Source organism: Anolis sagrei, chromosome 2, assembly GCF_037176765.1.
Source record: "Anolis sagrei isolate rAnoSag1 chromosome 2, rAnoSag1.mat, whole genome shotgun sequence".
In the NCBI taxonomy this organism is placed as follows: domain Eukaryota; kingdom Metazoa; phylum Chordata; class Lepidosauria; order Squamata; family Dactyloidae; genus Anolis; species Anolis sagrei.
This window is the reverse complement of record NC_090022.1, coordinates 303,293,642-303,305,953: the sequence shown is the minus strand read 5'-3', so window position 1 is coordinate 303,305,953 and position 12,312 is coordinate 303,293,642. Positions and strand designations below refer to the sequence as shown.

Below are 12,312 nucleotides of genomic sequence, written 5' to 3'. Positions count from 1 at the left end.
GAGTGTGGTGGAGGCCTCCTTCTTTGGAAGCTTTGAAACAGAGGCTGGATGGCCATCTGTCAGGGTGATTTGAATGCAATATTCCTGCTTCTTGGCAGAATAGGGTTGGACTGGATGGCCCATGAGGTCTCTTCCAACTCTTTGATTCTAGGATTCTATGATTCCTTCCTTCCTTCCTTCCTTCCTTCCTTGTTTCCTTGTTTCCTTTCCTTTTGTGAGGTCCCACGACAGGCCCAGCAGCAGCAGCCTGTGCTTCATTCACACAACTCCCAGTCCACTGTCCATGCTTCCTAGGGATTGTGGGAACTGTACTCCAAAAGAAGTCCCCATTCTAAGTTCTGCCCCTGTTGCCAAAGCCCCAATGTGGCTGAAATTGTGTGTGTGTGTGTGTGTGTTGGTGGTGGTGGTGGCGGAAGGGGGGTGGGTCTCCAGGATTTGGCACACTCCCTTTGCCTCCCTTTCTTCTGCCTGTGAGATGACTCCAGCTGTTGACCTGATTGCACCAGTTGTGTGGACATTGGGGGTGAGGGGTGCGTACCTTGGGACGTTTTGTGCTGGTGGCCATGCATTCTCACTGACCTCAGTTTCCCTGACCCCTACAGAGCCATTCATTCCACCTGGCGCCAGGACCTTGGAGGTGCACAACATCTCAGCCTCAGACGGGACGGTCTTCTTGCACCTGGAGCCCCTCCCAGACCTCCATGGACCCATCAGGTGAGCAGGAAGAGAGAGGAGAGTTTGGGAGAAGAGCACTCAAGCGTTGATGCCTCAATGCAACCTGGGGCCAAGATCCCACGGATAAGCGCCAGTCCTGCATTGGAGGTGGGGAGGCTCTTTGCCCAATGCCAAACCCCTGCATCCCATTCCATTCCATTGAAGGTTATAGCGACCGAGTGGCCACTCTGTGGGCCATTTCCTCCGCAGATGGCTGAGCATGGATCTGGCATCCCAATTTGCTTTCCCTGTTTGGTGTCAGGGTCCTAGAATCAGGAAGGACCCCAAGTGCCACCCAGCCCAGGCTCCTGCTATGCAGGGACACACCACCCAAGCACTCCAGCCACTGATTCAAGGCACCCCGAGAAGGAGACTCCCCTGGACTCTTGGGCAGCATATTTCTTGGCCAAATAACACTGTCAGGAGCTTCTTCCTCATTTTTTTGTCTTGCCATTTGAATCTGTGGCGCCATGGCTTCCGAATCTCTGGGGCACTGCAAAACACCCCCTCCCACTGATATCGAGCTGCCTTTAGTGGGGTCTCCTCAAGAGAGAGGAACCCGAGGACCGCGCAAAAGGGCCCTTGAACCATGGTGAGGCCAGCGAAGCCAATCTCAAAATATTACAAATAATAATGCCTCATCAAGGTGGAAGAAGTTTCCAGCAACCGAAGTTTATTTGTGATTCAGCTGAAATCAGATGCATTGCAGGAATCATTCCACTGCAAGCATGCCGGGGTACAGTGATGCAGGCATATTTATACAATTTTTGAAAACCCAGAGTTCAACCCTTCTGTCCCGGCTCCTCTGATGTTCCCCGCTGTGATTGGGTGATGGGCGGACACCTGGAAGCAGCCCTCCCGCCCCTGGTGCCTCTGTACCAATCAGGAAGCTCCAGTGGTCGGTAGGATCCAATGGGGAGACCTCTGTCACATGGTGGCGACAGCCAATCAGGAGAAATGGGGGCGGGATGAGGGAGCACAAAGGAATCTGGGAAAGGAATCTGCAGACAAAGGAATGCCATGTGCTCAGCGAAACAAAGGAAAAATGTCTCCAGCTGATGCAGCTCTGGGGGGGGGGGATATGAATGACTATTTCGGCATCGGACCTCAGGGGGGATCAACGATGCCTTATGCAAATACAATCTTTTTATTCCGAGCGTCCATAAGTCCCCTGATCCCATCAGACATGCTCAGAGAATGTGGAGGGTCCATTATTTATTTATTTATTTATTGCAGTTACTTATACCCCGCCCTTCTCACCCCCGAGGGGGGACTCATTATGGCTATGGTTCCATGCAGGGTGAATTAATCAAGGGTGAGTCTTGGGAGATGTAGAGACTCTCCCTCAGGCAGTTCCTGGTCACAGTATTTTGTGGGGCAAGGGTCGAGAGGGCAAGGGTACAAGGGGAATCCATAAGGGTTACATATATGGCATTTTCTTATACATAGTTCATAAGGGGAACCCCATCCCACCCCATAGAGTTTATTACAATATTTGATCTTTATTATGGCACAAACTGGAGGCTTCATAAACTTTGAAAAGGATCCGCGGAAACGGAGGCTGTCAGTATCTCAAGTCAGGCACCAATAGAGAGTTCGTGGTCATGGATATGATAAATAGTCCAGTGCATAAGTCAGAGAGTCACAAAAAAAGGAAACAGGAACCCAGTTGTGAGCGCTGGGTCAGGCAGCAACAGAATCCATTGTCCGGCCCTTGGCGAACTAGATCTCTCACAAAAGGGCAGAAGCCCCAAGATCCAGCCATTTCCCAAAAAAGCCTCGTGGGTCCTTGTTGTTGTCAGTGCCTTGGCAATGTGGCCAAGACTTAACCCTTGTTGTGTAGTCTGGTGCCCTTGCCCTTTGCAGAACTATAAGTCCCTATCCCTTAATTATGAGGGGAGGGTTGGTGCCTGACATCACCACTCTTCCTCTGATGAGGAGATATTGGAAAAATAGATATTTATTGATCGATTTATGCATAAAAATCATATGTACTTAAATGTATAGAAAAATCAGGCTCTTTCTGTGTATAGAAAGAAACCCAAGCTGAGAAGCAGGCTATATCCCAGGCACAGCCAAGAGGAAGGGGGGCATGTTATCTCTACATTCCAGAAGAGAGATAAGCCTGTCTGAGAAGCCCATACTAGGAGCAACGGACTGGTACTAAGGAGCACCTCTGACAGGTCAGAGTGGGCCCCTTGGATGGATGTAAGCTGCTCCTAGAAATACAGCAAGACACAGAGACATGCTTTTTGCATGTGGAAGTTAGAACCTGATATTTCTGTGACGCCAAGATGATGTAGGGATGATGATGATTGTATGTTGTAGCATGTTCTTTGTTTGCTTGAACCTGGAAACTATAAAAGCCACAGTCCGCGCCTATTCCATTTGCTCTGGTGCTTTTGTGAGATGACTCCACACCAGGCCCCAGCTGGAAATAAAGCCGTACTTTTCTTATCTCCAGAAAGGATGTCTCTTGGTATTATCTCTCCTTTCCTCAAAACCTATTCCCTGCCATTTCACCTCCTCCTCCTCCTCCTCCTCCTCCTTCGAGCATGTAAACATGGTGCCCATGCCCCCTTCTCTCTCTCAGCCTTCTTCTCTCCAGGCTCAACACCCCTCCCCAAAGACATGGCTTCCCAACCTTTGACCATTTAGGTGGCCCTTCTCTGGACATCATGGGAGAGTCCTTGTCCAAAGTTTGGTCCACGTCCATCATTAGTGGGGGTTGCAGTGGTCTGTGGAAGCAGGTGTAGGTACCAGGACCAAACGTGGGCACAGACACCCCATGACCCACTTGACGTCCTGGTGAGCTTTGAGGAACAATGAACCATGGACATTGGGATCTGCAGTTGGCTCATGTTCAGCGTGTCATCTACTCAGACTCCTTGGTCTCTTTCAACGGACTTCTTTCAGTCCATGCCATCGCTGTGCCTTTTGCTTTAGACTGCCAAAGCGTCCTACTGTGCATTTCTCCCTGTTGAGATGCATTTGGTGGGTCTTGGCCAATCAGTTCTCTCCCTGTGAAGGTCCCTTTGGATCCTGACCCCGTCCTCTGGGGCATGTCCTGCATTTCCCAGCGTGACCCCACCTGCTCCCCTTCTCCTTGCAGGGAGTACCAGCTCTTTGTGTCCCCCTACCCGGGGCCGGCCCCCAACGCCAGCGCCTGCCCCTCCCTGCAGCTCCAGCCTTTTGACCACTCGGACAACCAGACCTATGCTGCTGCCGTGATCCAGCTTCCAACCTGACGAGGCCGATGGACTTTGTGGTCGGAGATGGGAGTGACCAGCATGGCCTCCTCAACGCCCCTCTGCGCGAGGGCAGGAATTACACCATCCTCCTCCGAGTGGTCAGCCGCTGGAACCAGGTAGGACTACCCCCTCCTCTCTGACCCACTGAGCGCAGGGAAGCCCTTCCTTCCTCCAACAGCTTTGCATGGTCACTCGGTCACTCCGTGGGAGCCTTCAGTAGTGGAACCGGAAGGGTTTGGCCTGCTTTCTCATGACTAAGGCCCATCTGCACTGGCCATTCAATGCAGTCCCAAGCCAGCTTCAGTCTGTGGCAACTAGACAACAAGTTCCTATGAATGTATGCCAACGAAAGTCCTTAGTAAGCATGGCTTTTCTTTGTGGTTGTGTCTTCACCATCGGGGCCTCCAGTTGCTTTCAGGATTTCCTCCGTCTATACTCATCTGCACGGCAAGAGCACTTTCTTCAACACTGGTTTGAGACTTCATTAAATGGTCAGCATAGATGTGCCCTAAGGGGTAGCGGATGAGGAAGAAGAGGAGGAGGATCACTTGGTCCCAGTGCTGGCTCATAGGACTTCCTTCCTTGCCGGGGGGGGGGGGGGGTGCTCTTGTGAAAGCAGGGTTATTCCTGGCCAGACTTCTTGCAGCATCAATGAACTACTTTTTGACATTGGGACTCTCATGGGAATCAACAATGACTCTGGGAAAGCAACTTTGGACTCCTTAGCAAACTGACCTGCACCTTGTGGCGTCTGAATGTGAAGAGCTCTCCTCACCTGGGGGCAGGGGCTTGTTGTGATGGTTCCATAGATTCGAAGGATTTCTGTGCATGCCCAGAGGCCCCTCCTTTTTGATTAGACTCTGAGAACAGCTTGGGGTAGACCCCCTCCCAAAATAGGTGTGTGTGTGTATTGCCAAAGGGTCCAATTTCTCTCCCCCCTTGACTCCTTTTCCTTTCCAGGATTGGTGGCCCTCTACTTATGGGGAGAGGGTATCCCAGGTTGGAGGGGGTGCTGGGGTTCTCTTTGTTTTGCTTGAAGGAGGGGGCGGTGCAGGGCTGCTTGGGACCCCCTTTTCCAGTCTTGAAGGGCCAAGGTGGGTGTGGGGGGGGGGGAGGCCTTTGGCTCAGGCCTTCTGGAGTCGCCCATGGGCTGAAAAAGGTGGTATACAAAGATAGTAAATAAAAATAAATAAATAAACAAATAAATCCCTGCCTGGACAGGGTCAGAAGTCAGTGGGAGGGAGGGCCAAGGGAAGGGAGGCCATAGGACTGATCATCTCTCCCCCCCCCCCCCAATTGCCATTTCTGCAGGAGGAGACGTCCAGCTGCATTGCCTCTGACTTCTCTATGGGTAAGCGCTGCAGCACAGGACTCTATGTGGATGGAGGGGTGAGGGATGGGGAGTGTTACGGTGAGATGATGCGTGTAGACCGGCAAGAAGAATAGTCCTTTGTATATTCAACACAAGTAGAAGAAAAGCAACTTTACTTTTGCGCAGCAGAGTTCATGGGGGGGAGGGGGGACAGCAACGTCAACACAAACTTTCTAGTAATAGCAAAGTCACAGTTCCACAATAGTGTCGTGTTGTGTACCTACTTGCCAAAGGCATAGCGGAACAGCCAGGTTTTAAGGTCCTTTTCTAACATTTCTAGTGAAGGGGCTTTCCTGATCTCTCTGATCCAGATGATGCCCACCTTCCCTGCTGTGTTCCAGGGTCCCACAGGAGGACCCCCTCCCCATTCTTCTGATCCCCGCCTTCCCTTTCAGGACGTGTCCAGCCAGCCGAAGAAGGAAGTGAACTGCTGTCTTTGTCCCTCCTGCTGACCTGCCTCCTGCTGGCTTTGGCCCTGGCCTTGCTGCTGCTTCTGGGGCTCCTGATGGCCAGGTCTGTAATGGGGGGCAAGGGCTAGTGGAGGGGGGCTCCCAAGGTCACTCAGCCCAGGACCCTAACCTACATAGAAGCCCCCTGAGAGAGTCCCCTGCCTTCTTATGCCCATTGTGGTGGGCTGAGGGGGGGGGGCGGGTGGGCTCTCCCTGGGGTCACCTATTCCAGCCTCCTTTCCCCCTGCCTCTCCTTGCTATGCTGCAACCTAAGCCCACAACACAGGCCACAGTGTCTTTGTTTACGCATTTGGGTCCATGTCTCCTGGGATGCCACCCTGCCAAAGCTACCACGTCCACCTCTTGGAGTGGGCTTCATTGGAAGGCATTGCATATCTGTGCCTTTACTCACCCATTTTGTGTCCAACACTGCTTCCCACCTTCTGCAGGAAGAAGAGGAAGAAGAAGAAGCAGACCAAGATGGAGGCGCCCAGGAGCCAAGGGGCCGTCCCATTGCAGCGGCAGCGCGCAGGTGGGCCTCGGGTAGACCGCGTTCCTGACCCCCTCTCAACCCTAGAAGGAGTATTGGGGCTTGGCAGGATGCATAAGGCAATGGGGCAGGGCTGGGAAGGGGCAGAGCATCACGTGACAGCTGTCAACTATGTTGTGATGCTGCTTTTGCTGCTCATACACATATATACAGTCCCTCTGGTGACCTGCTGACCTTACTGACTGAAAAGCTGGTGGGTTGAATCCAGGAGCAGGGTGAGCTTGTTGTCGAGCAGTTTAGAGTGACTGTGGATAGAGAGACCCAAGCCACGGTGGGTTGCCTGGTGAGAAAAGAAGACAGTATTCCAGAATAAGTCTCACCAAGTTGAAGAGAAAGCCACCGAGGTTTTATTTCATTCCAGCCGGAAAGGATGACGATTGCAGTAGCCTGCCAACAAAATCGACATAACCCACTGGGCAGAGAAATACAATATACATATAACCTTTAGATTCAAAAGTTCCCATGCCCCCCCCCCCCCCCGCCCCCCAAGCTGGCTTTGTTATGATTGGCTGTGACATCAGCAAGCCAGGAGGAGATCCAATGAGGGCCCTAGCCCTGCTTTTGGCTGCTCAGCCAATGAGATGGAAGGGAGGCAGGCAATAGGGAAACAATGAAGAAATGTCTAGTTGACTGGATTAAGAATATTTGCCAAATGGCTGGGCAATAGCTTTAGGCTCTCAAGTAAGTCCATCATCAAGCTTCTGCTGTTAGGCTCAGCTTCTGCCAATGTAGCAGTTTGGAAACATGAAATGCGAGTAGATCAATAGGTACCGCTCTGCTGGGAAGGTGACGGTGCTCCGTGCAGTCATGCTGGCCACATGACCTTGGAGGCGTCTATGGACAACACTGACTCTTTAGCTTAGAAATGGAGATGAGCACCAGTGTTGGTCATGACTGGACTTAATGTCAGGGGAAACCTTTTACACATATATACATGTGTGTGCATGTGCGCGCGCATACATACAGACAGACACATACACATATTCACACACATAGACCGTATGATAGGAAAAGGAGCCAAGGCTGGGGATGCCAGAGGAAGGTACTATAATAGAAATGGGTTCCTGAATGAAATGCATACAACAAAAATACCATTTGTATAACATAAACAATAATATAATACAACAAAACTTTTTGCACCATATTGTTTGTTGTCGCTGTGAAGTTAACAGTGCAGCATGTTTATATACTGTTGTTGATGCCTCTCTTCAAACTACAAGAGAGGAGATTCCATCTGAACATTAGGAAGAACTTCCTGTGAGAGCCGTTCAGCAGTGGAACTCTCTGCCCCGGAGGGAGTGTGGTGGAGGCTCCTTCTTTGGAAGCTTTTAAGCAGAGGCTGGATGGCCATCTGTCAGGGGTGATTTGAATGCAATATTCCTGCTTCTTGGCAGAATGGGGCTGGACTGGATGGCCCATGAGGTCTCTTCCAACTCTTTGATTCTATGATTCTATGACAGAGAAGGAGACACAGGTAGACCACCTCATGAAACCCACCTGTGGAAAGGAAAGGGGATAAAGGACGAAGTAACGGTCAAGCTATGCAGAGTGACCAGACCCGTAATACAGGGCAAGGTGCCTGTGTGTGTCCAGCTGCATCGTTGCTTTGATTCAGCATGGATTTTTTTAACTGATCCATCTTTTCTGATGCACCAAGTGTCTGAGCAAAATGGAACACAGAGCAGGGCTGCCATTCTCGCCTTCTCTTGGTGCAGCCTAGAATTGCAATGGCCTTTTGAGCTGCTGCATCACACTCTTGGCTCATGCTCAGCTTGCTGCCTGCTAATAGGACCCCCAGGGACCCCTGCCCAGCCAGGCCTGACCCACCCTCCCCTCCCCTCCTTCTCTGCCCAGGGGCAAGCAAGCTGCACACCCGGATCCCGGTGCCGGAGCTGCCGGAGGTGCTGAAGAGGCACAAGCGGGCCGAGATGGAGGCCGCGGCAAACAGGGACGCCGAAGGGGAAGACGAGGGTGCCGAGAGGCCGGCAGCCGGGCGGGACATGGAGTTCCAGGTCTGGGGTCACGGGGGGGGGGGGGTTGGGGGTTCCCAGGGTTGTTCTGCTGCTGTTGCTGTTGCCTGGCTTGCTTTACAGGCCCAGTTGATGTGGACATATTGGAAATGTAAATATTTATACATATATTGTATGAGCTTTAGAAGCACTGAAAAGTAGAAAAATCAGGTTCTCTCTCTATTAGGAAGCCAAGTTGACAGGACAAAAGGATGCTGAAGGAGATCTGTGTTGAAAGGGGGAGGAGAAGGGGGGGGCTGTTATCTATCTATTAGGCCTGGGTAACAATGGAAAAATTTGTTTCTAAAATCGATTCGTTTTTGGGGGTTTTTTTGCGTTTCAATATTTAAAAGAATTCTGAAATTTTTCTTTTAAAAAGTTCGATATTTACGAAATTTCGTAAATGTTAAAAAAATTACGAAATATTAACGAAATAATTTCGAAACAATAACGAATCAATTCGTTAATGGCGGACACGCAATACGCTAAAAAACCTCCAAATGGGACAGGGGGAACTTCTGAAGCTTCCCTCTCCCTCTGTTGTTGACTGTTGGTGTGATATTTATAATTTTTTTTCACTAATTAAACAAAAAACAACTATAAAACTTGCCCCAGACATGCGGAAATAATAACGAAACGACCTCAAAACGATAACGAAACAAATACATAACGAATCCGAAGCATTTAAAAATTAGTTTCGTTTTTAAGTTGCTCCAGAATGGTTCGTTATCACTTCATTATCAAAAAAATAACGAATTTTTAACGAATTACGAATTAACGAAATGAAACCGCCCAGCCCTACTATCTATATCTATCTATCTATATTTATTTATTTAGCAATTTTGAATACCAGTCTTCTCCCCTCTATCGGGGGACTCGGGCCGGTTTCCAACAATAAAATCACAAAACAATCATTAAAAACATCATATAACATATTCAATTAAAACGTTAAAACAGCAAAATGCAATCCCATAATAACAATGGTCAGTCGTCATAGTGAATTCGTTGTCCATCCTTCATCGTCATCTATCCGATCACAGAAATATTGATTCACTCGTCGAAAGCCAAACCCCATAACCAGGTTTTCACCCGTTTTCTGAACGACAGAATGGAGGGGGCAGTTCTGATCTCCAGTGGGAGAGAGTTCCAGAGTCGAGGGGCCACCACCGAGAAGGCCCTGTCCCTCGTCCCCACCAGACACACCTGAGAGGCCGGTGGGATTGAGAGCAGGGCCCCTTCAGACAATCTTAACAACCTAGATCAATGGTTCTCAACCTTTCTAATACTGTGACCCCTAAATATGTTGTGGTGACCCCCAACCATAAAATTATTTTCCTGAGTGCAAAGTAGGCGAGGGAGGCTTTGTGCCAGGTCAAGCCTCGCATGAATGAGCCCTCGCCTGGTCCGTACTCTTGCTGGCCAGCGAGAGCGTGAGGCAGGTGAGGGCTCCTTCACGCTAGGCCTGGCCTCATGCAAAGCCTTGGGGGGTGGGGCCAAAAACTTGGGGGGGGCAAAGGAGGCAGCCTCATGACCCCTCCGAAATGACCAAATGACCCCCTTGGGGGTCGCGACCCCCAGGTTGAGAACCGCTGACCTAGATGGTTCATAGGGGAGAATACGTTTGGACAGGTATTTATTTATTTACTTAAAACTTTTATATCCCGACCTTCTCTCCTCCGTAGAGGGACTCAGACCAGCTTACAGCAAGGATTCGATGCTACGAATACAAGTTAAAACATCATACAACAATACAAGATTAAAATACATATAGATAAAACACATAGATACCAAATTGCCAAGGTAAAATCATGTTCAACTCAGTCACTCACTTTGGTCTTTGACCGGTCTCAGCCATTATTCTGGGAATGCTTCGTTCCATATCCAGGACTTCACTGGCCTCCTGAAGGACAAGAGGGAGGGGGCAGATCTAATCTCGCTCGGGAGAGAGTTCCATAGCCGAGGGGCCACCAGAGAGAAGGCCCCATCTCTCGCTCCCACCAAACGCGCTTGCGAAGGTGGTGGGACCGAGAGCAGGGCCCCACCGGAAGATCAGGAATCACACATTATCCATTTCTCTTATTCTTTTCTATAGATGTGAGAATTGGGAGCTTTTTCATGTCCCAGCCTGAAAGATGATTTCAGGGTGATTTGAATGCAATATTCCTGCTTCTTGGTAGGGGGTTGGACTGGATTGTCTTGATGGTTCATAAGGGAGAATACATTTGCACAGGTAAACTGGGCCAGAACCGTATAGGGATTTATAGGTTAAATTGTGCTCGGAAGCTAATTGGCAGCCAGTGGAGCTGGTGCAGCAAGGGAGTTGTATGCTCCCTGTTCCCAGCTATGCATTCCAGAGGCCTGGTCCAGCTTAGTACAGGCCATACCTGTTCTTACTTCTAAAAGTAAGGGGTCTCCCTCCCTCCTGACAGGTCAAAAGGAGACCCCTTGATGGATCTGTGTAAGCTGAATCCTAGTATCTCTATTGCTGTAAGCTGCTCTAGAAAAATTATGGAGACATGCCCCTTGCATGTAGAAATATATAATTTGACATTATATAATTCTTAAGGTGACGTAGTGATGATGTTATGTATGTAGAAGCATGTTTCTTTGTTTGCCTGCATTTGAAGATGTCTAAAAGGGAAAGTCAATGCCTTTCTCCTCACTCTGCTTTGCTTTTGGAGGGGGTTCCACGCCAGGGTCTCAGCTGAAAATAAAACATACTTTTCTGCCTCTAACAAAGGATCGCTCTTGGTATTCTCACCCCCGTCGGCCATAACACAATGAGACCTGATCCAAAAAGCCATTGGCTGGCTCACCCTCTTCCCTCTTTGCTCCTTCCCCACAGAAGCTGGTCTCCGGGCTGCTGCACCCCTGCCTGGCCGGGAAGGAGCCCCAGAACCTGCCCAAGAACCGATACAAGAGCATCCTGCCATGTGAGACCCTCCTTGGAACCATGTCTCCCATGTGTCCCCCTCCCCTTCTTCTGTGAGCCGTGGAGAGAGAGGGGGGGGGGTCTTGCCCAGGGGGTGGGGTTTTTTGCAAAGCGCTTTCAACCCAGAGAGGTCTGGGTTGAGATCAAAGGGTCATTTTGGGGGCCCGAATGCTCCCCTCCACCTCTTTCTCCGGCCCTTCCATTGCAGACGATGGGTCCCGCGTGGTGCTCCAGACCAGCGATGGCAAAGCCGACTACATCAACGCCAGCTACATCGATGTGAGTTGGTTTTGGGGGGTGAAACCTGGTGGGCAGCATTTGGGGAGGGTCCTTCATAGTGTGTGACGAGTGGGTCTTGGCAAGGCATTGCATCCCATTTGGAGGGTGTTCAGGGTCAGGACCTTGGGCGCATCTACACTGGAGAAGGAATGCAGCTTGACCCCACTTTCAGCCTGATCACACTAGAGCAGGCCTGGGCAAACTTGGGCCCTCCTTCCAGGTGTTTTGGACTGCAACTCCCACCATTCCTAACAGGCGGTAGGATAGATTTAAGAGTGTAATGAAGGTAGGAAAATCATGCGTTTCATTTCTAAACAGAGTATGACTGAGCACGACTATAAACATACTCTATGGGAACCATCACACTAGAGAATGAATCCACTTTTAATCCGGTTTCTGCCTCACAACCATTGTCTTGTGGGGTCCCGAAGGGTTCTATTCTGTCTCCCATGTTGTTTAACATCTACATGAAGCCGCTGGGGGAGATCATCTGGAGTTTCGGGGTGCGGTGTCACCTGTACGCAGATGACGTCCAACTCTGTCACTCCTTCCCACCTGCTACTAAGGAGGCCGTCGAAGTCCTGAACCGGTGCCTGGCCGCTGTGACAGTCTGGATGAGGGCGAACAAATTGAAACTGAATCCAGACAAGACAGAGGTCCTACTGGTCAGTCGCAAGGCCGAACAGGGCAAGCCTGTGCTGGATGGAAGGGGTCGCACTCCCCTTGAAGGCGCAGGTTTGCAGCTTGGGAGTGACC

General features: G+C 50.3%; 1 protein-coding gene across 1 annotated transcript in view; it reads left to right on the top strand.

Annotated features, from left to right (window-relative positions):
- The first annotated feature begins 475 nt into the window (after window positions 1-475).
- Window positions 476-12,312, top strand: part of LOC132766785 (receptor-type tyrosine-protein phosphatase epsilon-like) — a 31,732-nt gene continuing 19,895 nt past the window's right edge. Inside the window, 9 exon segments of the mRNA XM_067464868.1 lie at window positions 476-714; window positions 3,827-3,942; window positions 3,945-4,081; window positions 5,277-5,370; window positions 5,748-5,850; window positions 6,236-6,318; window positions 8,191-8,348; window positions 11,191-11,278; window positions 11,486-11,556. Coding sequence (XP_067320969.1) covers window positions 476-714; window positions 3,827-3,942; window positions 3,945-4,081; window positions 5,277-5,370; window positions 5,748-5,850; window positions 6,236-6,318; window positions 8,191-8,348; window positions 11,191-11,278; window positions 11,486-11,556 — 1,089 coding nt within the window.